Below are 25,205 nucleotides of genomic sequence, written 5' to 3' on the forward strand. Positions count from 1 at the left end.
TGGTCCATTCTTGCAACATGTCTTCATCTACGGGCGTGGAGCTCTGTTCATTACATCTTTAGATGTTAAAATGCTAGTTAATATACCAAACACTTTTTCTTTTTATAAAGCCTGGAAAGTAACAAGTATAAGAAAGAAGCAGTTTTTTTATTTATTTGTAATTGTCACAACCTGCCACGATGTTTCCCTGTGATTTGGGAAGGATTAGAGTTGCAGTTCCATGTGACTCAATGTGCGGGCAATTTTCTGTTTTGATTCCTGTAATGAGGTTCCAACTTCCACGGAAACAAGACAAAGCTTGCCATGCATGATATTCCAGGCAAGGAGTGGATTTTCATAGCTGAATTTGTTTCACTTTCCATGTTTCTTTTTAACAATGTTCTCCAATCATAACTTTTCAAAAACAACAATGAGCTTAAAAAGTAAATAAATTGATTATTATATTAATCCATTCAATCAAATTCTCCAGAAACACACCCTGCCTTATTGCCTGGCCCGAGTTACAACAAAAATGGTGGCCTAGGCCTCTAAGCTCTTTTCGTCTCTGCATACTAGACAAAAATGCATATTAAACATGCCCGAGTTACAACAAAAATGGATTTTATAATATTAAACAGGACTGGAATGCATAGGCACTAGACAAAGCAAGAATAAAATTGGAGAGTTAATGAGAGGAAATAACTCAATTCTAAATTCCTTAATAAAAAACGAAAAATCATCATTAATCTAACTGCCTTACGAAATCTTATGAACCTTAAAATCAAATCTTAATTCATTTCCGTGTCAAACTAAACATCATTCCATTCATGTCGGCTTTAGACCAAGCTTTTGCTACCGTCATGCTTTGTCTTTGTAAGGTGCCTAACCCTTATCAGAAATGCAAGTACTATGATAAATCAGTATATATGGCAGTGACTTGGTAAATAAGGCCCTGTCTTACTAGCAAAGAAGAGGTTTTACAACTTTTAACATATTTATAAATTAAAGATTTATTTAGTTACCATTATAATTTTTACTCATACATGTAAGTTTATATTTAATCTCTCAAATAAGGTAATTATAGGCTAAAAACCCCATGATGGTGGTCACTGCCGGAGGGTGTCATACACATTGCTTATTTGCAAGCCCTGAAGATGTTTTCAAGCATCAACTCTCTGTATATATGAACATAGGAGTGCAAAAGGGAGAGAATAAAATAATAATAATAATATTGATTTGCATTCTGCATGTGTTGTGAATATAAATGATGAATAGGATCCATTGAAACTTGTCCAAGGAGAACAAATCGGTTTCTACCTTATAAAACTTTTGATCAGGGTTTTACCAAATCCCTGACAAATCCCTCATGTCGACCTACAAGAATGTGAATGTGCTTGAATTTAATGAAAGTCTTCTCTCCGCAAATGTACAGCTGTGAAAGGAAATCAATTTCCATGCATCACTCAATTCCATGAGAAACCAGACCAAGGAAAAAGGAACATGACTGCTCTGACAATAAAGCCTTTAAACTTTGTGGTTTAAATCAACCAATCGTTCGGAAGCCAGTGTACAATTTTGAGATATGAAAGGGGAAATAACTAATGCAAGATTCCACGGGCAGAGAGAGAGAGAGAGATTAGGTATAATCTGGAAGGCTACTATTTAGTTCTCATGTGTGTATATTAAAATAATAGTTAGGTTTCCATGCACCAAGATTGGGACCATTGCCTTTTTCTTTTTCTTTTATTTCCCAATATTTGATCAAGTTGACGTTCATTAATTAAAGGACCCACCTTATTTTTAATTGAAGAGATTCTCTACTTTATTGTCTTTGTCCTATGGCCCAATTTTGTATCATTAACTTTTTAGGGAAATTTGCTATTTAAATATGAGAATCGACAGCTTACGCAAGGAATTAAAGGAAGGGAAAAGCGATCTCCTATCGTGAAGGTGCGAGTTAGTGGTATTAATTTTAGCAATAAAAATATTTTTATGGGTTACTTTACTAATTTAGAATTCAATTATAATTGTTAACTTTGTAGAGATTCGAGATTTCAGAAATGGGCAGGGGTCATCCTCTTATATATATATATATATATATATATATATATATATATTTTGTAATTTGTTAGTTAGAATCAGAAAATTTAAGGAAAAATATGGGTCTGTTTTCCAATCCTTTGCTCCATATGTTGTTTCAAGATGAAAGTAAAAATTGAAGGTGAAAACCCCCCCTTAGGTTTCTAATTGGATGCGTTGTGACCTGATTTTTGTTCAAGGACAGAAAAGACAATGGATTGACTTCATGATTCGAGAGTAAGCAAACAGAGGCCAGACCTCCAGAGTACAGTACAAAGGGAAGCTTGGAATCAATTCATTCCGCCTTACAGTTCACTGCAATCATTTTACAGAGGAGTAAAATTCGAGTGAATATGCCAGTCTACCACCCATGAATCATGATAATATTGCCTTGTCGTTTATGGTTGAATGGTAGGGTTGCAGCCTCCTATAAAAATAAAAGTGAGTAGGTTGGCCATTCATCCTATTATTTACTGCATAAAATGAACATCTGGAGCCCCATTTTTTGTCTCATTGCAAGCACACAAAATGCAGAGTTTTGAGGATTGATTCTCTTGTCATTGTTCAAGCGTGGTATAATTATTGTTTCACCATAGTTTATTATTAGTAGAAATCATTCGCATGGATTCCTACATCTTGTCTTTTTTATAGCCTGAGAGGGTTCCCCTACTATTATCTCAGCTATTGTTGGATGCATCTCATATTCACCTTATAGGAAAAATATGAAATTTTGGGTATAGGGCCAATTTAGGAGCCACGACATGAGAGCAACAAGTAATTAGTGAAAAAAAGTTGGCACGACGATAATGATGTGAATAGCTGAATAATCCTTAGTTTAAATATTTAAAAAACACAAAGTGACAAAATGATTTGAACTTAATTTGATTGATTTATTTATTTTCATTTGATGAAACTGGACCAAGTGCTAATGGCTGTAATTAAGTTTAAAAGCAAAAGAAATTCTGTCAAAAAATAAATAAATAACAGCAGCTCACACTTCTGAAATCAAATGAAATCTTTCTCAATTTTTGTGAAATGTTCAAACAATGTGATGGGGACATCTTGGCAGATCATATGGTAACGTTCTATTACTCAGGTTGTTTGTTGTTAGCATCAGCTGAGCATTTGACCATAGTAAATGGTTGATGGATCTACTGATGATCAATCAAGGTCCTGTAAATGCATGGCAAGGATGGTACATACTTTGGTTGGTTAGCTTTTGTACTGTGAGAAGCTATAAATTTTCAACCAACTTTCAAGCTCATGAAAGAAAGTTAGCTTGAGAGGGAAAAGCAGCCAGGACTTGACGAGAAAGGCAGGTGAATGTAATATAATACAAGGTTAAATGGAAAAAATGTCTATTGAGCTATCATCATCACCAACATCCAATATTCTAATACCTGTGTGTATTCGTTGGTGTAATTTAATAAATTTCTAGTTGGAAGGTTTTTCGTGCCTGTCATTTATATTGCTATATAATACTGTTGAGAGCAAAACAGATAGTCCCTTTTGCACATGCAACCAAAGCCTTTAAATGAACATTTTTATAGCTTTTATTTATAAATTTGAAAGGTGAAACATGTTTATGAATGAAATGAGGAATTACAGATCCACCACCTACTGACCGGGGAGACTATATAAATATAGGAGCAACGTATCAAGTTTTAGCACACCAGATTCAGCGTCTTATTTCTCTCCCTGTCCTGGCCCTACTCCTAGGGAACTAATAACAAAATAATCACTGGCCTACACACTGAGAAAGAACTAGAGAAAGCTAGAGGAAATAGATAGAGCTGTGTGTTTCTTGAAGAGTTGCTTGGAGATGGGGAGGAGTCCTTGCTGCTCAAAAGAAGGATTGAATAGAGGAGCGTGGACAGCAATGGAAGACAGAATACTGAAAGACTACATTAAAATCCATGGTGAAGGACAATGGAGAAACCTTCCAAAAAGAGCTGGTGAGAGAGAGAATTTGGATTAGGTTTGAACTTGGAACTAATCTGAAACTTCAAACAAGAAATTGTTAAAGCTAAAGTTGTGCTACATGTATGGCTCATGCAGGTCTTAAAAGATGCGGGAAGAGTTGCAGGCTCAGGTGGCTTAATTATCTGAGACCTGATATCAAGAGAGGGAACATTACTCGTGATGAAGAGGAACTCATCATCAGGCTTCACAAGCTACTGGGAAACAGGTTGGAATTCTCTTTTTCCCCTTTCCACCCCATTTTTTTTTTATGCAAAACTGATACGATACAATTATTCAGTACTGCATTATTGGCCAACAAAATCAAACTTCTGACAGGTATGAGGAATCATGGAGGTTACTGGCAAACGTCATATCATTAATTTGATGGTTTAAAAGTAATGCACTTTGCGTAATGATAAATATTTACACAAATGCCTTTAAAACAGATCTAAAAAGCTTATTCCCTGTCTGTTCTTGTTCCTCATTTTTTGGTGCTACGGAAAAGGAGCATCACCTATTAATTGATGCTGATGGCAATTTATGTGTTGAGTGCAGATGGTCTTTAATAGCTGGGAGGCTTCCAGGGCGAACAGACAATGAAATCAAGAACTATTGGAACACCAACATCGGCAAAAAATTGCAAGACAAACAAAGCCGCTCCTTAAGTAACCGCAAACCATCAAATCGATCCCAACAGAAGGCTAATCCCACCATTGAAACATCCGCCAGGCTGCCTTCTGAAGCAAAATTGACTTCATGCGTGATCAGGACCAAGGCAACAAGGTGCACAAAAGTGTTCATTAATGTCCCAGAACCGCAGCTTGAAGACACTTATAAGCCATCAGTACTGCGACCCTTTCCGCTACCCGAGGAACCTGAATCATCAGAATTTGTTCCCAAGGAGGATAATGATCCATCGAATCTCATGATCGACCTCGAGGTAGATGAGAATTTTTTATCAGAATTTCTCAACTCTGAATTCTCACAGCTACAGCCATCTCATTTCCAAAACAAAGGAGATAGTTACAGTAACAGTGACACATGTGACCTAGGCCAATATTCATCAACAAATTCTGATCAATCCCTCTTCCTCTCTAATGATATGATGCAAGACGCAGATTTTACATCCATGGCTTCTTTAATGGAGTCTGAATTGGACTGGCTGCAAGACCAAGCAGATCCAAATTAGTCAAACCTAGCCGTAGCAGCCTCCAGAATCGCCGAAAACTCTATGTGTTGAATACATGCATGTTACTGTTGAAATCTCATGATGTATATATTAGACTTAAGACATATTGTACTAGTGAAGTGGTTTTCTTGATCATGATCTGGCCCTGACCATGCTTGGTTAAACTATATGTACAAGGAATCTTTCTTTTCTGGTCCTTCTCTTAGCTTGGCTCTTATTGGTGGCACTTCAAAGTTCAAATCATAGCAATAATGGGAGTCAATTTTTATATATATGTACGAATCCAATGAAAAGGCTTGCTTGATCATCATCTGTTTCTTTTTCCCTCCCCTCGTTCCAGATTCATTCATTTTTCTTTTCTTTGTCCTTTTTTTAAATCTTTTTGTTGGCGGATAATTAATATGACAAGGTCGATGAGGTGGAAAACTAAGATACTGATAGTATTGTCAGCTCAAACTTGAAAGAATTAAAACAAACTTTGGTTATGACCAAGTTTTATAAGAAAAGTGACCATTGCATACAGTGGTCGGCTGTGGGTTCAAATCATAATCCTGTTTCATGCACTTGAAATGCATTGTATTATAATATCTCATCTCACATCAAATGTGAATGTAATTATTAAAATTTATATAACAATTTAAATCAATCACTACTAATAATTTGACTTTAGACTTTTAAAGATCAAGTGATTTAAATTTGAAAAATTAACTAATGCTTGAACTTGGGTCATCTAAAGGTGGAGTGAGGCTTCAATTATGACGGTCAAATTACTAGTTCTGATTTGGTACCTCACCTCATTCTGTCCTTTGAAGAAATTCAATTCTGGAACGGGCCAGCCAATGGAGGAGACAATGCCCACGATCGGCGTGATCCATCTATGGTGATTCCTCCTATTTCCAAGTTTGGATCTTTTTCATTAATTTTTTTATTCCTTATCAATTAATAAATAGTAATTGTCTAATATCATATATGTAGCATAATTGTCAAATTCATTATATTTTACTAGACAGAAAATCTTGTATATGTTTTTAATACTTTAACGGGTATGCAAAAGAGTACACAATATAAAAATTTTGACTACCATTGCCACCTCTCACGTGCAACTGCCTTTCTAAGTCCAAACCATGGAGATGAATAAAGTATAATTTATCACAAGGCTTACCGGTGGCAATAATTAATTTTCAATTTACTCAAAGTCTACTTGTGAAATCATTTCGAAAAATCATTTAAAGTCAGAATTTCTAAATTGTTATAATTAGATGAGGGTTCAGAATATATAATATTGAATAATAATACAATTTTAGTAGAATAATAAATATTTAAATCGTTACAATATAATAATGTTAAAAAAATCTGATCAAATTAATCGATCAAATTGTTTGAATCAAAAATTTGGTGTACTTAGTTCAACAAGAGAGGTCATATCAAGAACTGAGTCAGGGGGCAGTTGAGAGAATATGGGGAATAGGAGACTAGGTTGGACTATGTCGCCAGCAGTGGGGAGCAGTGGGGGTTTTTTATGTTGTTGGGATGATGAGTTCTTCAAGATGGAAAAGGAAATTGTGGAAAAGAGGTTTATTTTATTAGTGGGTTGCATAATTGGGCAAAAAGTTAACGTCGGCATAGGAAATGTGCATGTGCCTAATTCAGATGCTGAAAGGTTAGTGCTATGGGAGACCTAAGAGCAATTTTCAGAGAAAAGGACATCCCCTGGTGTGTGGGGGGAGATTTTAATGTTGTTCGCTATGTGGATGAAAGAGTAAGGATTGAAGCTAATGAAAGGTCAATGGCTGAATTCACCGACTTTATTGAGGAATGTGGCTTTGTTGACTCACCTATGGCTGGAGGGAAGTTTACTTGGACAAGTAATAGGGAAGTGGTTTCGTTTAGTAGATTAGATCGCTTTTTGATTTCTATTGAGATTTTGGAGGCTTGCCACAGCATTCAACAATTATGCCTTCCTCGATTTATTTCAGATTTGACCACGGAAGAGGTGATCTGGGACGCCAAACCGTTTCAGGACTTTCTTGAGTTGCTTAATGATCAAACCTTAGGTAAGGGCTTCTGAGACAGATTAATCTGGAAGTATTCAACAAGTGGTGACTATAGCTCAAAATCCTTTTGTCGAGCAGTGGAGAAGCAGAATCATTCATGATCGGATATGTGGAGTCAAATATGGGAGGGTCTAGCCCTCCTCAAGATCGAAGCCTTATGTTGGCTAATGTTAAAAGGGAAGCTACCTGTGAAACTGGAGCTAGCTAATACAGGCATCATTCGACAAGACAATACTACCTGCGTTCTATGCAAAACGGAAAACCCTATTGATTAAAAGAGTGGATTCATGGGCAGAACCAACCCCCAGTAGTCTTAAGATGAACGTTGACATCGCTGCTAGTGGTTGCCCAAACAAGGTAGGGATTGGGGGCGTGCTAAGGGATGACAAAGGTACTATCCTCCTCCTGTTTTCTCCTTGGGTGGGAGTTACCGATTCCAACTCAGCAGAGTTGTTAGCCATATGGAAGGGCTTCCAGATGGTTGCTGCCTCGAGGTGGGCTAACACTCATAGTATTTTTTTTTAGAGTGATTCCCTTAACGCTGTATCTTGGGTTCTTAACCCTTAAAAGGTCCCTTGGAAGCTTTGAGTATTGTAATAAGAATTGAGAGTCTAGAATCTAGGATAACCACTTGGAGCTTGAGGAAAATTCTTCATTTAGCGAATGGGGTTGCTGATAGCTTCGCAAAATCTGAAATTGGCAGACATAGCGACTTGATATGGCTTATTTGTGATGATAATTTAATTAAATTGATTAGAAATTCCATATATGAAAAAGAAAGAAAAAAACAAGATAAATTTGTTTCTTTCCCCAAAATGTTGAGATTTTAACCTTCTAAACTGGACGAATTCGTACAAGTAGTAAAATCATCATTATTACTAAAGCATAATTACCGTTTCTTTATACTAAGGAAATCAAATTATTTTTACTATTATGCTCTCGCTTTCCCATTCTGGCTGCCTGGATTGTCGGTATTTGATGTTGGTTAGTGCTTCCCTTGCTGGAGAACAAGAGTAGCCTTGCTAGGGCTTTGTCTTTTGTCGTCGGTTTAGGATTGATTGGGGGGGTCCAACTAAATACTAATACCATAACGAATATTAATTTAATTATGGATTTAAAATAAGTTTTTTTTTTTTTTTAAAAAAAATAGGGAGTAGGAGTCCCATAAATAAGTGATATAGGAATTTTACATGATAAATAATGTTATTGAATAGCAAATGATCACTTTTAAGAAACTTTTGTTTTATATATATATATATATATATATATATATATATATATATATATATTTGTATACATTTTTAGTTAAAATAGCATAGCATACTAACGCTCGGAAACAGTTAAAAACGTCATCATTATTCATTACTTGTGTCAATGGTTTAAAAAATTTACTCCAATGCTATTGCTTCCATCTCTCCCATCTTTTTACAAATAAAAAAAGAATTACACCAAAAATACTCACGTTTTTTATTAGAAGATTCTCTATTCGAGGAAAAAGTGATTCAAATTTCAAAGCAAAATAGCTGAAAGAAGACATAAAGAGTATAGTTTAAACTGGTCTTACCTTAATGCCCTACGCTTCCATGCCTCTCAATTTCTAGTCCTATTATTTTTCTATTGTTGTGTACCTTCTAAATAGGTTACTCTCTTCTCTCTTTGGTAACAAAACTCCCTATGAGCAGTGACAAAGTTAAGATTTTAGGTTTAAGGGGACAAAAATGAAAATTTTAATATTTGAAAAGACGAAATTATAAAATTTTTAAAAAAATAAAAATAAAATTTTAAAATAAAACAATGCAAAAAAAAATAAAGTTTTAAAATTTTGGGGGGCAGAGGCCCCTACTAACCCCCCCTTCCCTCCGCCTCTACCTATGAGTAACTTTACAATCAAAAACAAAACCATCATAAATAAAAAATATTGGGAAAAATACCCTTACTTATTAAATTTTGATCAAAATTACACGAAAATTTATTAGTTTTCGAAATGGATACTATACTCGAAAAAACTATTTTTCGCTAGACACGTAGGTCTAACTGTTAGCCAACTGTTAGTATTTCTGTCAACTTACTAATGTGACAAGGATAAAAAAATAATTTTATCCTTAATTAATTTTTATAATTACTATTATATTTTCATTATTATTTTTTTAAAAAAGCTCCCCATGTGGGAGCACTGGTGTTCCCTTAGGAAGCCCTAGATCAAGCTTTCTAGGGGAGCACCGATCTAGTGCTCTCCTCCTTGATCACTGCTCCACTCCCTTGGGAGCACCAGCCGATGCTCCCCTTTTTTGGTGAGATCAGTGTTGCCTATTTTTTTTAAAAAAAATATATAATAATAATTTTTTTAAATTAATAAAAGGGTATTTTAGTCTTTTCATAACTTTTGTTAACGGTATTTGTATTCTTAGAGCGGAGTGTCTATTTTAAAAACTAATGGATTTCTGTGTAATTTCGATCAAAAGTTAAAAAGGTAAGGATATTTTACTCAAAAAAATTTGGTTGTCTGTGTTATTTAAGGTAAAGACCTTATGTCGCTCATAAACGTCATAAAGAATTCAAACTTTTTATTTTCATTATAAAGTCCAAGAATCAAAATGCTTATTTGTGTCTAAATACTATCACTGGTAAAGTTTTTACATCACCATATATGTTTTGTTTGATGAGACATAGTTTCCATTCTCCCGAACACGTGGCAATGATCATTACAAGATTAGGTCTTCACTTACATCTACCTCTCCTCAAGAATCTCCTAACTCCACTCATACTTTAAACACTTCCGTTACTCATTCTGCTCCTCAAAGAACTCATCAAATGGTGACAAGATCACAGAATAATATTTTCAAGTCTAAACAATTGAATTTGGTTACCAAATACCCTTTACCTTCAGGCATTGAACCAACATGTGCCACTTTTGCTATGAATGATCCTATGTGGAAACAAGTCATGTTAGAAGAACTTATTACCTTCCACAAGAATGACACTTAAGAATTGGTCCCTTAATCTTTCAACTGCAGTGTAGTAGGATTCAAATGGCTTGGTATAAAGCTCTCAGCTTATTTATGCCTTTTTATGGTTTTCAAAACTCCATTGCAAACACCTTCTTATTTGTTTATCATAGAGATAATGTTACAACCTTCGTGTTAGTCTATGTCGATGACTTAATTCTAATAAGGAACTCTCCCTCACTTCTATCTCTATTCATTCAAGCTTTATCCAACAAATTTTCTCTCGAAGACTTAGAAAATTTGAACTATTTTCTTGGTGTGGAAGTCATCCCTTCTATCAAAGGCCTCTTTCTTATTTCAGCACAAGAACATTGTAGAGGGTTTTTTTGGTTAGAGAGAGAAGATGTATTGCAATGAGTGAATCGGAATGCGCTAAAGGTGGCAGAGAGGAAGATTGGAGCAATCCTTGAAGAGTAAGTGCTTTGGGTGGCAGGTGGTGAGGGATGAGAAAAAGTGGAGAAAACGATAGATTACAACGAATAAGAAAGGCTCAATGGAAAGAATGATTGGAGGAGTTTAGAAAAAACTTTTAGGATAATCTTTACTGAGTTTCTAATGGTTTCTCCTTACCTTCCAACCTTCAAAGCTCTCATATTTATACTAAACAAGAACACTTTCTTAGGAGTTGTTAAAAGAGCACATTCAATCATAGGAGAACGTGCTTGTCATAGAAGAACAGTTAAAGAACAGTTTACAAGATATTAAAAGAATGACCATGTAGTTTAAGATAGTAGGGTGAAGCAGAGATGTGTGTACAAAAACAATTAAATGCAGAAAAAGATTTCATAAGAAAATTTAAAGAGTTAGATTCCTACTAGGAAAATAATTTTTGAAATCTATAACTACGAGAGAATAGTTCTGTAAAAATTCACAATCAATTCTCAAAGGCTTTTCCTTAAAATTTTGAACAAGTAAGTTTTATTTACATCAATATTGTGTTTGTTTCTTTCTTTTGTTTTTTTTTTTTTTTTTATGTATATGTTTAGAGGTGCTTTTGCATTTAGAATAGTTCTAGATGCTTCCTTACATGGAACGCCTGAACCACTTAGAATAGTTTGCCTACTGTAGGAAAATTTTATTATTAAAAATTTCATGCATAGTGGAAATATTTAAATAAATGACAAACCTTGATATTTAAGGATTTTATAAATTTCCCTAGAGAGATTGGTTGTGCAAAAACTCATAATGAACTTCTAAGGCTTTTTCCTAATTTTTTTGAGCATATATATATGGATTATAAACTATAAAGATACTTATATATAAAAAAAATTGAACAGAAAATGGACACCTCTTGGAAGTTAGAATGAATACTACTTGTTATTTTATTTTATTTTATTTTAACATAGAAGGAGTATTTATTTATTTACTAGTGCTTATTTTTCTTTGAGGATTTTTTTTGTTTAGTGATTTATATATATATATATATATATATATATATATATATATATATATCTTTATTGGTTTTGTTTAGCATAAAAGAATAATCAAACAAATATGATGCACAAATAAGAATAAATAAATAAACACGGGATATTAATACATAAGTAGGAATAGTACTGTATGAGTACTTATTTGGTTGTCTTTGTGTCATTTGTGCTTGTAGGAAATTTGCTACTTCTTTTAATGGCCAGAACTCGTTTTACCCCAAAAGTCCGCTATGGTGAGCCTAGTAGGGCCACTCTTGGAAAAAAAAAGGAAAAATGTTGTTACAACCTCTCTTTCTAAGAGAATGCAAGTAGAGAAAACTGGTGAAGTACCTCTTGTGCTAGAAAATTGGGATGATGGTGTCATCAGGGAAGAAGGAGAAGATTGCTTTTAAGAAGCAGTGCGTGTAAAACAGGTCAATAGGCATCCATGTGCATCTGTTAGCTATCATTGGGATTGTATTTGTAATGAAGCCGCTACAGATAAAAAGTGTTCCATTCTAAGAGTGTCAGTAATGAAGTTTAGATTTGAACATGGTGAATTCCCTCTTTCAGTCATTAAATTTTGGATATAATTCATTATGGGTCCAAGGTTGGGATGAATGGGTAAAGAAAGTCCTGAAGAATTACACTTATGTGACTGTTCTCAACAATGCTGGAGTCCTTGACGCTGTAAGAGTCGCCACAAAATCTGCATTTGTCGGGAATCCAAAATTGAAGTATGGGGCGCTATTCTTGCACAGTGGAGTACTTTTTCACATACTATGGTTACTGCTTGGGCATTACTTTAGTGATTGCTTCTTCCCCATAGGCAGACATTTCTCTCGAAGAATTACAGAAGATGGTGGGTCTTATAAAAGATGTTTTTTTCTCTAGTTGTCACATTAAATGCCTTGACGCTTGCATGGTTAAGGCCAAAGGATACATTATGATAAAGGTTAATAGACCTAGCATAGAGGCTGAGATAAAAAAGCTTGACGTAAGGAAGACAGCCTCTCCAATTTTGAGAATGATAAATCCTCCTACCCTCTGAATTTCATACTTAGTAAGCTTTTCCTTGTTCTTCTTTTTCTGATATTGTAAACTTGTTCTCTAAAGTGAACATTTACTTTGCTTTCTTCGTGGCTTTTATTGAGTTGCTTGGTTTCGTATTTCATTCTTTTCGAACATATGAATGTTTCACAAATATTATTGTGTGTGGGCAAAAGGGATTCTTAACTTAATATTAGGGAGAATAATCTTTAACCTAATAAGAAGAAGAATGACATATTACGTTAGTGTTTAAAGCTACGGCTTTTTTGTGAATAGCAAACAATGACCAAGAAATGAGCACTAAAGCTTGCGATCAATTTGTGAATAGCAAACTATGGCCAGGAAGTGAGCCATAAAGCTTGCGACCAATTTATGAATAGCAAACTATGGCTAAGAGGTGAGCGATAAAGCTTGCCACCAATATGTGAATAGCAAACTATGGCCAAGAAGTGAGCGATAAAGCTTGTGGCCAATAGCGTAATATTATTACGGCCAGATTATGAGCGTTTAAAGCTTGCAGATGAAATATGAATTATATGGTGAAAGATTCAAACCTTTACGACCAAGTAAAACAATAATATTGTAGCCAAAACAAGAATGGTAAAACTTGCAGCTGAAAATGAATTTACTTTTTTGCAAATATCAAATTTTGAATTATCCTATCCTCCATGGATATATCAAATAAATTAAAAAAATATCAAATTTTGAATACATGAAATAATCGTAGTAGAAATCATATACATATCATGCATGAGCGAGAAACAGGTTATTCTATATCCTATTATTTCCAACCATTATTTCTCATGCTTGCACTTTCTTATAAAATATTTTACGTAGATCTCTACATTCAGCAAGTGAATGACTGACTGTACAGTGATAGTCACAATACCTTGGATTGGACTTCTCTTCTATCGTTGGAAGTCTCGATACGTAAGGTAAATTTATTTGCCTGTCTCTAATCCATTCTTGAAGAAGTGCCCTTACTCTATCAAGAGAAGCTAAAAATGAAAGAGGTGCAGCAATCTCTTCATCTTGTCTTCTTTTAAAGTTGTCACACCTTGGTCTCAAGTTTTCTCGTGGTCCTCTTCTTTATTTACCTCCTCCTTGAATTATGTTCATAGTAGAGGTGTTTCGTCTATTGAAACGATTAGCTCTTTTTTGCCTAAGAACCATATTATTGGTACATCGTGTAGCTTCTACTAAAGTGACAAAAGTAGAAAGAGGTAAGTTTTCCAAATGCACCCTATATTCATCGAACATACCTTGGATGCATACATTGACCAACTCTTTCTCATCGTGAGAATCTTGTATATCCTGTCAAAATTCCTTGAACCGCTAGATGTGCTCCATAAGATCCTCTCTTGCCTTTTGATGTTCTCTCCCCAAGTCAATAAGGGTCACTTTCTCTTGGGTAGAAAAGAATAGGGATGTCAACAAGTACCTTACCCGGTTGCCCAAGGTTAGGGTACTTCATAAACGGGTTCGGGGTAGGAATTTCACTACCCGAATCGAGCTCGAGTAGGGTTTCGATACCACCCTTTGGATACCCGTTACCCGAACTCGATTACTATTTATAAATATTTTATTATTATTTTAATAATTAAATTAAAATTTTACAATTTTTACTAACTTTATAAGCAATTTTTTGTTAAAAACTAACTAATATATGAAAAGTATGGTTATTCTAATTATTAATATGATGACATTAATATATTTAAATTAAAAAATTATTAGATTGTTTATTATGTTTAAATAATTTGAATATTATATCATATTATAAAGGAATATAATTACTATTATATATATACTTTTAATATAAATATATTTACTTTCTATTTTGTTTTAATATTATAAAAATTATGACTTATAAAATTATTAATTATAATATATAAACCATTATTTGTATAATCTTATAATATATATACTTAAAGAAAGCTTTTGAAATTAGAATAGTTTGAGAACCTAAATGTTTTTTTTAATTTCATGAAATTAAGAACAAATCTTTATAATTAATTAAATCAATTTATGAAACTATTATTATTAATTAACTTGTAATATCTTTTAATATATATAGTTTATATATTGTGTTAATTTATAAGGAATATAATTACTATTTTATATATTAAAATATTTTTTATGTATGTGTTTGTGTGTGTATATATATATATATATGTACTTTAAACATAAATATATTTACTTTTTATTTTGTATTAACATTGCAAAAATTATAACTCATAAAATTATTAATTACAGTATATATACCTTTGTTTATATAAACTTATAATATATAAATCTAAAGGGAAGTTACGAGATTAGAAAAGTTAATTGGGTAATTGGGTACCCATGAATAAGATTTTAATAATTCTTTTATTCAATCGGGGTATTTAAACAGGTTAGGGTAATTATAGGGTAGTGGGAATGTATTAAGGTTAGGGTTAGGGTTGTAATTTTCAAATTATTCAAGTAGTTAATAGAGTTAGGGTATTTAATTTTTAATAAGGTTAAGGTTCGGGTACCTCAAAATTAACGGGTACCCTATCCGTTAACATCCCTAGAAAAGAATTTTTTCTCTAAACATTCTACACATTTGGTTCCAAGAGTCAACTAAGCCGAGAGTGTGATTAACATACCGGGTGTAGGCTTTCTCAGTAAGAAACTTAGAGAACTCTTTCAATTTTAGATCATCATTCAAGCCTACGACTCCCAAGGTTTCTACAAATTTCATTACATGTTCTCGAGCATCATTGGTCTTACTATTGAATTGTTTGAATTTTGTGCTAGTGTAATCTTTGAGGTATGGCTTAGCAGCTACTTTAGCAAGATAGGGTAGTTTCAAATCAAACTTTGAGAAGTTGAGACACATACTCTTCTGATCGAGTAGTTTCTCTAATTCTTCCTTCGTGACAAAACTTTAAGCGTTAGTAGTAGGAGTTACCATGATCGGATTGCTTACAATAGAAGGATGAGTGGTATTGATGAGTGAGTCAGTACTGCTCTCTCATTTTCCTCTGTTTCCATTATTATTAACCAAGTTAGTGGTATTTTCTACTGGCATAAGCAGAGGCTGAGAAGTTGTGGCAGTTGAGGATGCAAATTGGTTAATGGTCTCCATTATCCTCTTATTGTTTTCTTCTAAGACTTGCATTCTTTCTTGGGAGGCTTGGAGCATTTTCATAAGCTCTTGGACATAAGTAGGGACGGGTATTTCTTGGTTGTTGGGTGAACTCTCCATATCTTCAAATAAAAATTTTCAGCAATTTTCACTTATTGCAATCACTCATCCTAGTGCAGTTGCCAAAATGTTGAAGGTTATTTTGGTTAGAGAGAGAGGACATGTTCCAATGAGTGAATCAGAATACGTTAGAGGCGACAGAGAGGAAGATTGGAGTAGTCCTTGAAGTGTAAGTGCTTTGGATGACAAGTAGTGAGAGATGAGAAAAAGTGGAGAAAACAACAAATTACAGAGAATGAGAAAGGCTCAATGGAAATAATGCTTGGAGAAGTTTAGAGAGAGCTTTTAGGATAATCTCTGTTGAGTTTCTAATGGTTTCTCCTTACCTTCCAACCTTCAAGGCTCTTATATTTATACTAAACAAGAACACTTTCTTAGGAGTTGTTAGGAAAACATGTTCAATCATGGGAGAACGTGCTTGTCATGAAAGAGCAATTAAAGAATGATTTAAGGGATATTAAAAGAATGACCATGTAGTTGGGCAGTGGGCGTCAATTTTTGGTAAATGAAGTAGTGGCATTTGATAGTGCGCCATGTGTATTTTTAAAGAGTAAGGAAAGAAAAATGGTAAAATACATGTATTTCAAGGAAAGGTTAAAAGAAAGTCCTTTTAACAATCTCCATATCTGAGCCACCAAGCTAAACTCTCTAAAACATCCAAAATATGAAGATAACTCATGAACCCTATCATTTATTCTGAGTTACTTTCACTTCCCCATACAAACAATTGTTCAATGCTTGTCCCTGAGTGTTTCTGCGCTTGGAACACTCCTCGGTACTCTCACGCTAGGAACATCCTTGAGCACTTTCGAGCTGGAAACACCTCTGGGCACTTCTACATTTGGAACACTTTAGCGCTTTTACGCTTGGAACACCCTTGAGCGCTTCCATGCTTGGAACACCCCTAATGTAATTTTCCTGTAAACAATACTTCAAAAATAATAGTTAACCAGAATTGGACATCTACAAACATTAACAACATCTTGCATAGGACACAAATGAGAGGTACCAAAGAATCCCACTCTCAACTTCAACTCCACTCAGACTTCATGATGAATATGCTTTTGTTGATCAATAGGAGTTCACAAAAACAGTTGGTGCCTTGCAGTATCTTTTTTTTAACCGACCCATGTATAAGCTTTGGCAATTAATAACCTATCAAAATTCGTGCTCAAATCAACTCAACAAACATCATCAAGCCATAAAAGAGTCCTCAAATACTTGATGACAACCTTATTTCATGGTCTTTTACTCAACAAAAAATGTCAGCTCAAACGTTCAATATTTTTTATACTTAAAAGAAGTCCCAAAAGGGTTATCTCATTTTACTACGTATATAAGTTTAAAGAGTGGTCACGCCAAAGTCTTCAACAAGGGGGTTTTAAATGACTATAGTAGGTTTCAATTTGTAATGATATTGTAGTGACTCTTAGTAGTAGGCTTCAATCAACTGTTCTGGAATAAATATTAATTTTTTAGTATGTAAATAAATATTATCACATTAATTCTATTAAATTATTTTCAACAATTCTCTTATAAATAAATAAAAAAAAAACCATGACAAAACGCGAGCTAAATTCTAGTATTCTTAATGGCAAGATATCTACCATAGCATATATTGACTACCTTGGAAGCACACCTATCTCTAGGAGTTCTAATTAAAAGGCAAAAGATAATAACTAGGTAAAGGCTGAATGCCAAAGCATCGCAGTAGTGGTCTTTGAGCTTACATGGGTGCAATCTCCACCGATAGAATTGAAGCTCAATTTCCTATCAGCACCAGTGGCCTATTATGACAATCAAAGAGCCATCTATATTTTTGTTAATCAAATATTTCACACTAAGATGAAACATCTAGCATTAAATTACTTCTTTGTACGAGAAAAGTTTAATCAAGGACAACTTATTCTCAACCATGCCCCAAGCTCTCATTAGCTAGAAAATCTCCGAACTAAACCTCTATGCAAGACCAGATTTAAACTCTTACTGTCCAAGATTGGTGTCAGAAATGGTTCCATTATCTTCAGAGGCATATAAGAAGGAAAAATGATCCAAAATGCAAAACAAATCAGGCTGATAGATCCGATAAAGATCGGTGACAAATAAACAAAGATTGAATACTGCCTCTAGTTTGAATCAATGTAATCCATGTTTAAGTTTAAAGTTCACTCATTCAAATACACATATTATCCTCTCACTTATCAACGTACGGTAGTAAAAAGCATGCTTTTCCTTTTCAAATCAAGTCTAAAATCTTCAATTCTTTAATCTAAACATGGACTATAGTCTTTTCCTTGCCCATTATAAGTGACAACATTTCATTATCAAAAAGAAAAAGTGACAACATTTTTCTAATCAACTAGGCAAATCATAGCTTCTAGGATTAGATTTGGGGGGGGGGGGGGTAGGTACATCACTTTTAGTAATTTCTTTTTCTCCACTTGCTTATGCACAAGAAGTTAATTTAAAGGTGAAGAATGAAAATGGAAGGTTCTTTCCCATTTTCTCCCTACAATTTTTCTATTTTCATAGCCTGCCTATAACTAAGGATAGAGACCGGATTTAAAAATTACAAGGGTTAATACCGTTTTAGGTTAAAATTAAAATAAATAAATAAATAAAAGAACCATGAAGTATATTAAATTGGGCTCTCTGTGGCAGAAGGTTCTTTCTACTTCCTCTGTTGGTAAAGCTTCGTCTGCATTGGGTATAAGCCAAACCATCTTAGCTAGCTAGTTGCTCGGTGGCTATCCCCTTCCATTCGTTTTATGTAGGAGACGTGATCTGCTTCTTTGGATTTTGGAATAAAATTCAATTTATTAAACTAAAAAACAAAAATAAAAATAAATTGGGCCCGTTTGGGATTCGACTATAAGGGGTCAAAATCTAATATACTTAGTCATAGGCTTACATTGAGCTCAATTCTGCTACCTAACCTCGGCCCAAGTTTCACCATGGCCCATAGAATATTGGAAACTTGAAATCTACCGTGGAAGTAGCAATTTTCCTTCATCCTTGCTCCGAAATTCATCTGACTCGTGTTTTAGCTCAGGCAACAATGGCAGCCGAGTCACCTACTTCTGTTCGGAAAGGTCAAAACTATGAACCTTACCCTTCTGATTTCGTATTTCGATTTATCAAAATGTTTAGTAGCCTTAAAATTTTGAGTTTTTGAGCTTCTTTTTTTATATAATTAATTATTTTTTCTCAATTTCTTTTATTTGGGTTTTTCAATTTGATGCAGTTGTTGTTCATTTGAGAGCAACTGGGGATGCCCCAATACTAAAGCAAGCCAAATTCAAGGTATTTCTTTTATTTTTATTTGCATTAATTTTAATACCCTCGAGAGGTTTTAGGGGTTCTCCAGTGTAGATTATAGAATAATTTTTTGCGAGAAAAATTGCAATTTTGATCAAATAATAGGATGAATTTATATGCCCATTAGAGTTTTGATCTTAAAAATTAATTCTTGATAGGGATTAAATTATTTTTGGGATGATTTTGTAATTAATTCTTAAATAGATTATGTAAACTGATGGGTTTTTTTTTTTTCAATTTTAGGCTTTCTTATTAGAGTATGAATTGCATAGAAAAACAATTGGAAGTTTTTTGCAGAAATTTAGCTAGTGTTTTTGTTATGGGCCAGAAATATAATGTAGACAAAGCATCTTGTTTCATACATTCTTAGACATGCTTCGTGTTTTTTATTTCATTGATTTTATTTACAGAATCTGCGGCTTAGTTTTAAATCATGTAAAGCACTTACAAACCAAAGAGCATGTTTTTGATGGCTTAGGGTTGGACTTTGTAACTAGAAGCTTAGTTTAATATGCACACAAATAAGCTGTACGATTTTTAGTTGATATAATGAAGTGTTGGCACTGGGAATGGAGTTTTGCGCCTCAGTGTGAGACCATTCCTTAAATCATGTTCTTCAGTATGCTTTAGTCCAATGTTTCAAGGTTCCATATGAAGTATTATAGATAAACTATGCATTTGAAGCCAGATTTTTTCATTCAAACACTTCTTGCATGTCAGGGTTGTTATTTGCTGAAATGTATGTTTCTTATGTTAAAAACTTTTGCCATGGCAGATACCAGGAACTGACAAATTTGCTAAAGTAATTGATTTTTTACGCCGGCAACTGCACCGGGATACACTGGTAATTGATTTTTGTATATTGTTGTTCTGTCAAATTTATTTATATTTGTTGTTTGCATAGTATTAATTTCTTATCCCTTGTTTTGTAGTTTGTGTATGTCAACAGTGCCTTCTCACCAAACCCAGATGAATTAGTGATTGACCTGTATAATGTAAGTCATAATACTTACACACTCTCTCTTGTTGATGTTAGTTCTGTTAATTATGCTTTTGGGAGTATTTATAGATGCTATATTGTGGAATTGACTTGGTGTGTATTCATTCATAGCTAGATTAGCTTAGAAAATTTACTCATTTGGTGATGCAAAGTGTTGTTGTCAGAGCATTGACGCAACATGTTTTTCATTTATATAATGATAATGACAAAGATCACTATACTTCCAACTTTATGGCATTAAACGTGGGCGTAGCATATATTAACTAATGATTTTGATGGGATCTTTTACTGATTGTCTGTGTTGTCTGCATGTATAGAGAAATTTATTTATCTTAAATCTGCAAATATTGCCCTTTATGTAACATTAATGTTTGGGCCCAGAATGGCTGAATCAGATGAGTTTTCACATGAAATGGTCCATTACCTCACAGACTCAGTAGCTTGGTCTGTGTATTCTGACAAAAATGTTTATTCAAATAAAAAGTAGATTCTTATTTACATCTAATGCCTCCACCGTTAGACATTTTGGTTTTTAAGTAGAACCCTTGAAGATTATGACTGCTATCTATCAGCTGCCCCACATTGGAATTAAAATGAAGAGAAATTTTGTTACTCTTTATTTGCACAATTGCTGAAAAATGGAGTGAATTTTTCTGGTGGGGATGATGCCTTTATAGAACTTGCTTGTGTCTCCCAATAAGTTCAATTTTCACAAGCTACATACTTTATTTAATTGCTTAGCTGGTCTTGTCTATGTTTCTCTGTTGTCTGACCATAGCCGCCTTTGCATTGCAGAATTTTGGTTTTGATGGTAAACTGGTGGTTAATTATGCCTGTTCCATGGCATGGGGCTAACTCTCTGTGATGGATTTGCTGAGATAAAACTGTTCATTCTGTAATATCACCTGTTCATTTGTTTCCTTCAATAGCTTTTCAAAAAAAAAAAAATTGTTTCCTTCAATTCTCCATTATGCAGTCCTCGTAGAACCCTCTTTAATTTTGCTTTTTTCCTCTTTATCTTTATCTCTGAAATAATGGTGTTTCTGTAGCAGATACTAACTTCTTACTTCCACACAAGCAAGGGAATATCATTGGTGGTATTCTGAGCATTCTGATCAAGGAGACATTGATTGAAGCAGCAGTTAATGTGCATCTGTCACTTTGTTTTTTCTTCTTTTCTTTATTGTTGATTTCATTAACATAGCTATACGGTTTGGAGTTATGCATCCTGTATATTCCAACTTGTTCATAATTCAAGTCGAGAAAACTTCTCTTGGTTCACGTGCTTCAAGTACATCCTGTGAATTTTTTCTCTGTTGATTGGCGTCAATTGTTGAATGTGTTTTGATGCCAAGACAAATTGTCCTTGGTTTGCTTGCTGCGTACCCTTGCTCCCTTCAGAAATTATTACTCTTTAGTGCTTCCCATCTAATACTTTATCAAATGCATGCCATGCATCAGAAACTTTATCGAATGTGGTTCCAACGTGTAAGATTGTTGTACCCTTTATGGCTAAAGACTTCATAGCCAGATATACCATTTTAAAGCTGTAGATGATTGTTGAGTAGGAAGTCAGAATTTCATTTACACTTGACCCTCTGGAGCAACCCTAGCAATTTATTCGACATTTATAGCCCAGCACCGGCTCAAGCGATCAGGTTTTGCATTAGGTGGGAACCACTAAAATGTGGGAATCTTTTGTTGTTACGTTTTCATGGTACAGAAGTAAACGGCAACGTGATACACTTGGAGCAGTCATGATTCTGCAATCATGCTACTTCAAGCTGAATAGACCACAAAAGTGGACATAAAAGATGAAAATTTCACGGGGGAATGCAATGTTGCACTGGTTCTCTCCTGCAGTTATTTTGAGACTGATTTGAGGTAATAGAAACCATAAAATCTGATAGGGCAGGACCCACTGCCAAACACCCAGCGTTAGAGAGTTGTGTATCGAGAAAACAGAATGGCATTAAACTAAATCCAAACCTTAATGATTAAGTCCGCACCCGTACAATCTAGCTCCAAAGCAGTTTTGAGATGATGAAGACATATATTCTTTACAAGAATCGGTCAGATATGACCCTTTGTCCTAGCTCAGATCTTCCTCTGGCCATTAATTATTTCGTTCGTAAGTTGACCCTGGCAAACATTTTGTCTTCTAATAATGTTTTTGTTGGAATTTTTGGTGCTGGGAATCTGAATTCACAATGAATCACAATAGGACTCAAACGAGACAAAAGGGAATGAACACATGAGTTCTTCAGTAAATTGGGATGGGAAGAAGTTTTCAGGAGCAAAATGTGTCTCATATGTGTTCTCTAAACATTCCATCAAAACGGTTCAAGTCTCTGCAGAACTGCTTATTTCCAGACATTAAGGCTATCTTCTGATCTGGCCCCAAAAAAGGTTGGGGGGGGGGGGGGGGGGTGAAATATGAAAAAGTTGCAAGGTTAAAACAACAGGAATAGATACCCAATATTTCTGTGCAATATATAATCTGTCATCATTGATCTTACGTGAGAAGGTTTGATCAAAGAAGTCCACTTGGATGAGTTGCAGTAGCGTGTATCAGATATGGGTTTGCCTGGCAGTCGGTCGTCGCGTTGGTTCAGCTGAATGACTGATGAGACATCAATTCTTCTCAACTAAAGTTATTTTGTTTGCTACCATATGAACGTTTTTTTTGGGATGAAACAAGTCCCTCTTTTTTTAGGCCAAAAGTCTCTTTTTGCTTGGCCTAAATGTATAGCTTTTTTAACTTACATGAAGCTTTTTGTCTCATCAGATTAATCTGATAAGTTATTTTGTCCACAGTATTTCAGACAAATCCTTTTTCACTTTTATTTTAACTCTTTCTTCCCAACCACTTTTTTCATATACAGAAAGAATCTCTACACCCTTTTGAGACCTTCAGTCCAAAAACTACAGTATATAATCGCTTTGCTGTATCCTCCTCATTTGCCTTCCTAATTAATCTCCTCTCCTCTCTCTCTCTCTCTTCCTTTTCTCCTATTTTCTTTTACTTTGGTCTAGAGAGTATTCAGTATCAGCGTGGAGCAAAAGAAAAAACTGAAGGATATTCACTGCATTAAGTGATTGGGACCAATCAAAAGTGTCGTGCCGCACTTTCACCGTTTGAGCAACTAGGAGAGCTGACAAAAAACATGAACCCTGCCAAATTCATGAATAGCTAACAAAGTCTTACAGATTACCTTGGATTGCATTGAATTCATGATCATGGAGATAGGAACAAATCTTGCACCTTCCATAAAGTTCAATTAAAACCCTCATCAACTTCAAGAAATCTGCTCATCCACTCCAAGTTCAGGGGATCCTCATTGGAGAAATCAAAGAACTCATCCACATCAAAGCTGATATTTGAGTCCTCACCTCCCCTAGATGTATTCTCTTCTATCACTTCTTTGGCATTCTCCACTACTCTCTTTTGAGCTTTGCAGCCTTCTCTTGTTGTAGCTCCACTTTGTTTCTCTTTCTGGTTTATTTTCTTGCTCAAATGAGAATTCCAATAGTTCTTGATCTCGTTATCTGTTCTTCCTGGTAACCTTCCAGCAATCAAAGACCACCTGAAAAGAAAGCCATCAGATAAATAAAGCTGTTCAATCCTTAATATCAACCTGGAAGATATTGCAATCATCCAAATTCATATTTATAATTCTGGGTCAACCTGTTTCCAAGGAGTTTATGAAGCCTCAGTATCAAGTCCTCTTCTTGGTCTGATATATTTCCTCTCTTGATGTTAGGCCTCAGATAATTCATCCATCTCAGCCTGCAACTTTTACCACACCTATTTAAGCCTGCCAAAAAGAAGAAAGCACACACCCATCAAGTCTTAAATTAATCAAATTGGCTTTAATCAAGGAGTAGGCTATATATATATATATATATATATATTACTAGTCACATGAATAATTTGTTACCTGCTTTAATTGCAATTATCTTCCACCTTTTAGCACCATGAACTGCAATAACCTCAGCCAATTTTCTATCTTCTTCTGCTGTCCATGCTCCCTTGTTGACTTCTCTCTTAGGGGACACATTTTCTTCCATTTTAATGGTCTCATCTTTCAGAGGAGCCATCGTTTCTTCTGGTTGAGTGCTTTGATCAGAAAGAGAGAGAGACAGAGACAGAGGAATTGGATTGAGGTAGGGAGACGTATGTTACTTATCTAGAGAGATTTTCCGGGTCACTGTGTTATCTACCCTTCTAGGTGTTGGAGAAGAACCTCAACTACCACCTAAATACGTGGACGTATATATATATGTGTGTGTGTGTGTGTGTGAAAGATAATTTATGAGCTTTCGGCCTTTGCCTTTGGCACAAACCTCATAAAAAGGACATCGATGATGGCTTTGATCATTGAGTAATAAGAATGCTGTAAAGTTTGTACAAGCTGCAGATTCTATACAAAGGCTGCTACTGGACAGCCATTTAAAAAAAAAAAAAAAGAGAGAGTATTTACACAATACTTTATTCATAGTGCGCCTGTGACTGCTTTTAGAAAAAGAAGAAAACGAAAGAAAAGATGACATTGGGCATTGGGCATTGGGTTAAAAGAATGTCTACAAATCAGACGGCTATGGAGTAGTAATCAGATCCCCATGCATTCGCAGTTTGTCATCTAGTTGCAAATGGAGGGTAATTTATCATCTCAACAGTTTTTCTTTAGCATGTGCAAATATATTAAGGTATGTGAAAAGCATTAAGTTTTATGCCAAAAGGTCTAATGACAAAAGGTTAAACCTATGGATAGAGAACTAGACAAGGAGGTGAGTACAATTATTCATATATTAAAGGAGAGATGGATAGTTTTGTCTTTAAAGGATGTGCTTTTCAGAGCCATGAAACAGAAATAATCCTTAATTAAGTGAGTGCATAAAGAATAATTGTCAATAATTGTGACTGGTAA

General features: G+C 34.6%; 3 protein-coding genes across 4 annotated transcripts; 2 read left to right on the forward strand and 1 right to left on the reverse strand.

Moving 5' to 3' along the window:
- Positions 1-3,702: 3,702 nt before the first annotated feature.
- On the forward strand, positions 3,703-5,519 carry LOC18596211 (transcription factor MYB1-like). The gene is made up of 3 exons (XM_007024549.3): positions 3,703-4,013; positions 4,117-4,246; positions 4,576-5,519. The coding sequence occupies exons 1-3, from the start codon at positions 3,881-3,883 to the stop codon at positions 5,207-5,209; spliced, it is 897 nt and encodes a 298-aa protein (XP_007024611.2). The 5' UTR covers positions 3,703-3,880; the 3' UTR covers positions 5,210-5,519.
- Positions 5,520-18,889: 13,370 nt separating this feature from the next.
- ATG12A (Ubiquitin-like superfamily protein) lies at positions 18,890-21,555 on the forward strand. Of its 2 annotated transcripts, none has more exons than XM_007024552.3 (6): positions 18,890-19,048; positions 19,201-19,259; positions 20,050-20,118; positions 20,207-20,269; positions 21,070-21,169; positions 21,324-21,555. In XM_007024552.3, exons 1-5 carry the CDS (start codon positions 19,015-19,017, stop codon positions 21,127-21,129), a joined length of 285 nt encoding a protein of 94 aa, XP_007024614.2. In that variant the 5' UTR covers positions 18,890-19,014; the 3' UTR covers positions 21,130-21,169; positions 21,324-21,555. The 2 variants fall into 2 exon arrangements, with proteins under 2 accessions (XP_007024614.2, XP_007024613.1); XM_007024551.3 differs by having other exon boundaries at positions 18,891-19,048; positions 21,327-21,555.
- Positions 21,556-23,342: 1,787 nt separating this feature from the next.
- Positions 23,343-24,701, reverse strand: LOC18596214 (transcription factor MYB114-like). Its single transcript, XM_018124009.2, has 3 exons — positions 24,216-24,701; positions 23,963-24,092; positions 23,343-23,861 (listed from the first exon to the last, which is right to left on the reverse strand). Exons 1-3 carry the CDS (start codon positions 24,373-24,375, stop codon positions 23,552-23,554), a joined length of 600 nt encoding a protein of 199 aa, XP_017979498.2. The 5' UTR covers positions 24,376-24,701; the 3' UTR covers positions 23,343-23,551.
- Between the last annotated feature and the right edge of the window lie 504 nt (positions 24,702-25,205).

The sequence above is a fragment of the Theobroma cacao genome, chromosome 6, assembly GCF_053813885.1.
Source record: "Theobroma cacao isolate CCN51 chromosome 6, ASM5381388v1, whole genome shotgun sequence".
Lineage (NCBI taxonomy): Eukaryota > Viridiplantae > Streptophyta > Magnoliopsida > Malvales > Malvaceae > Theobroma > Theobroma cacao.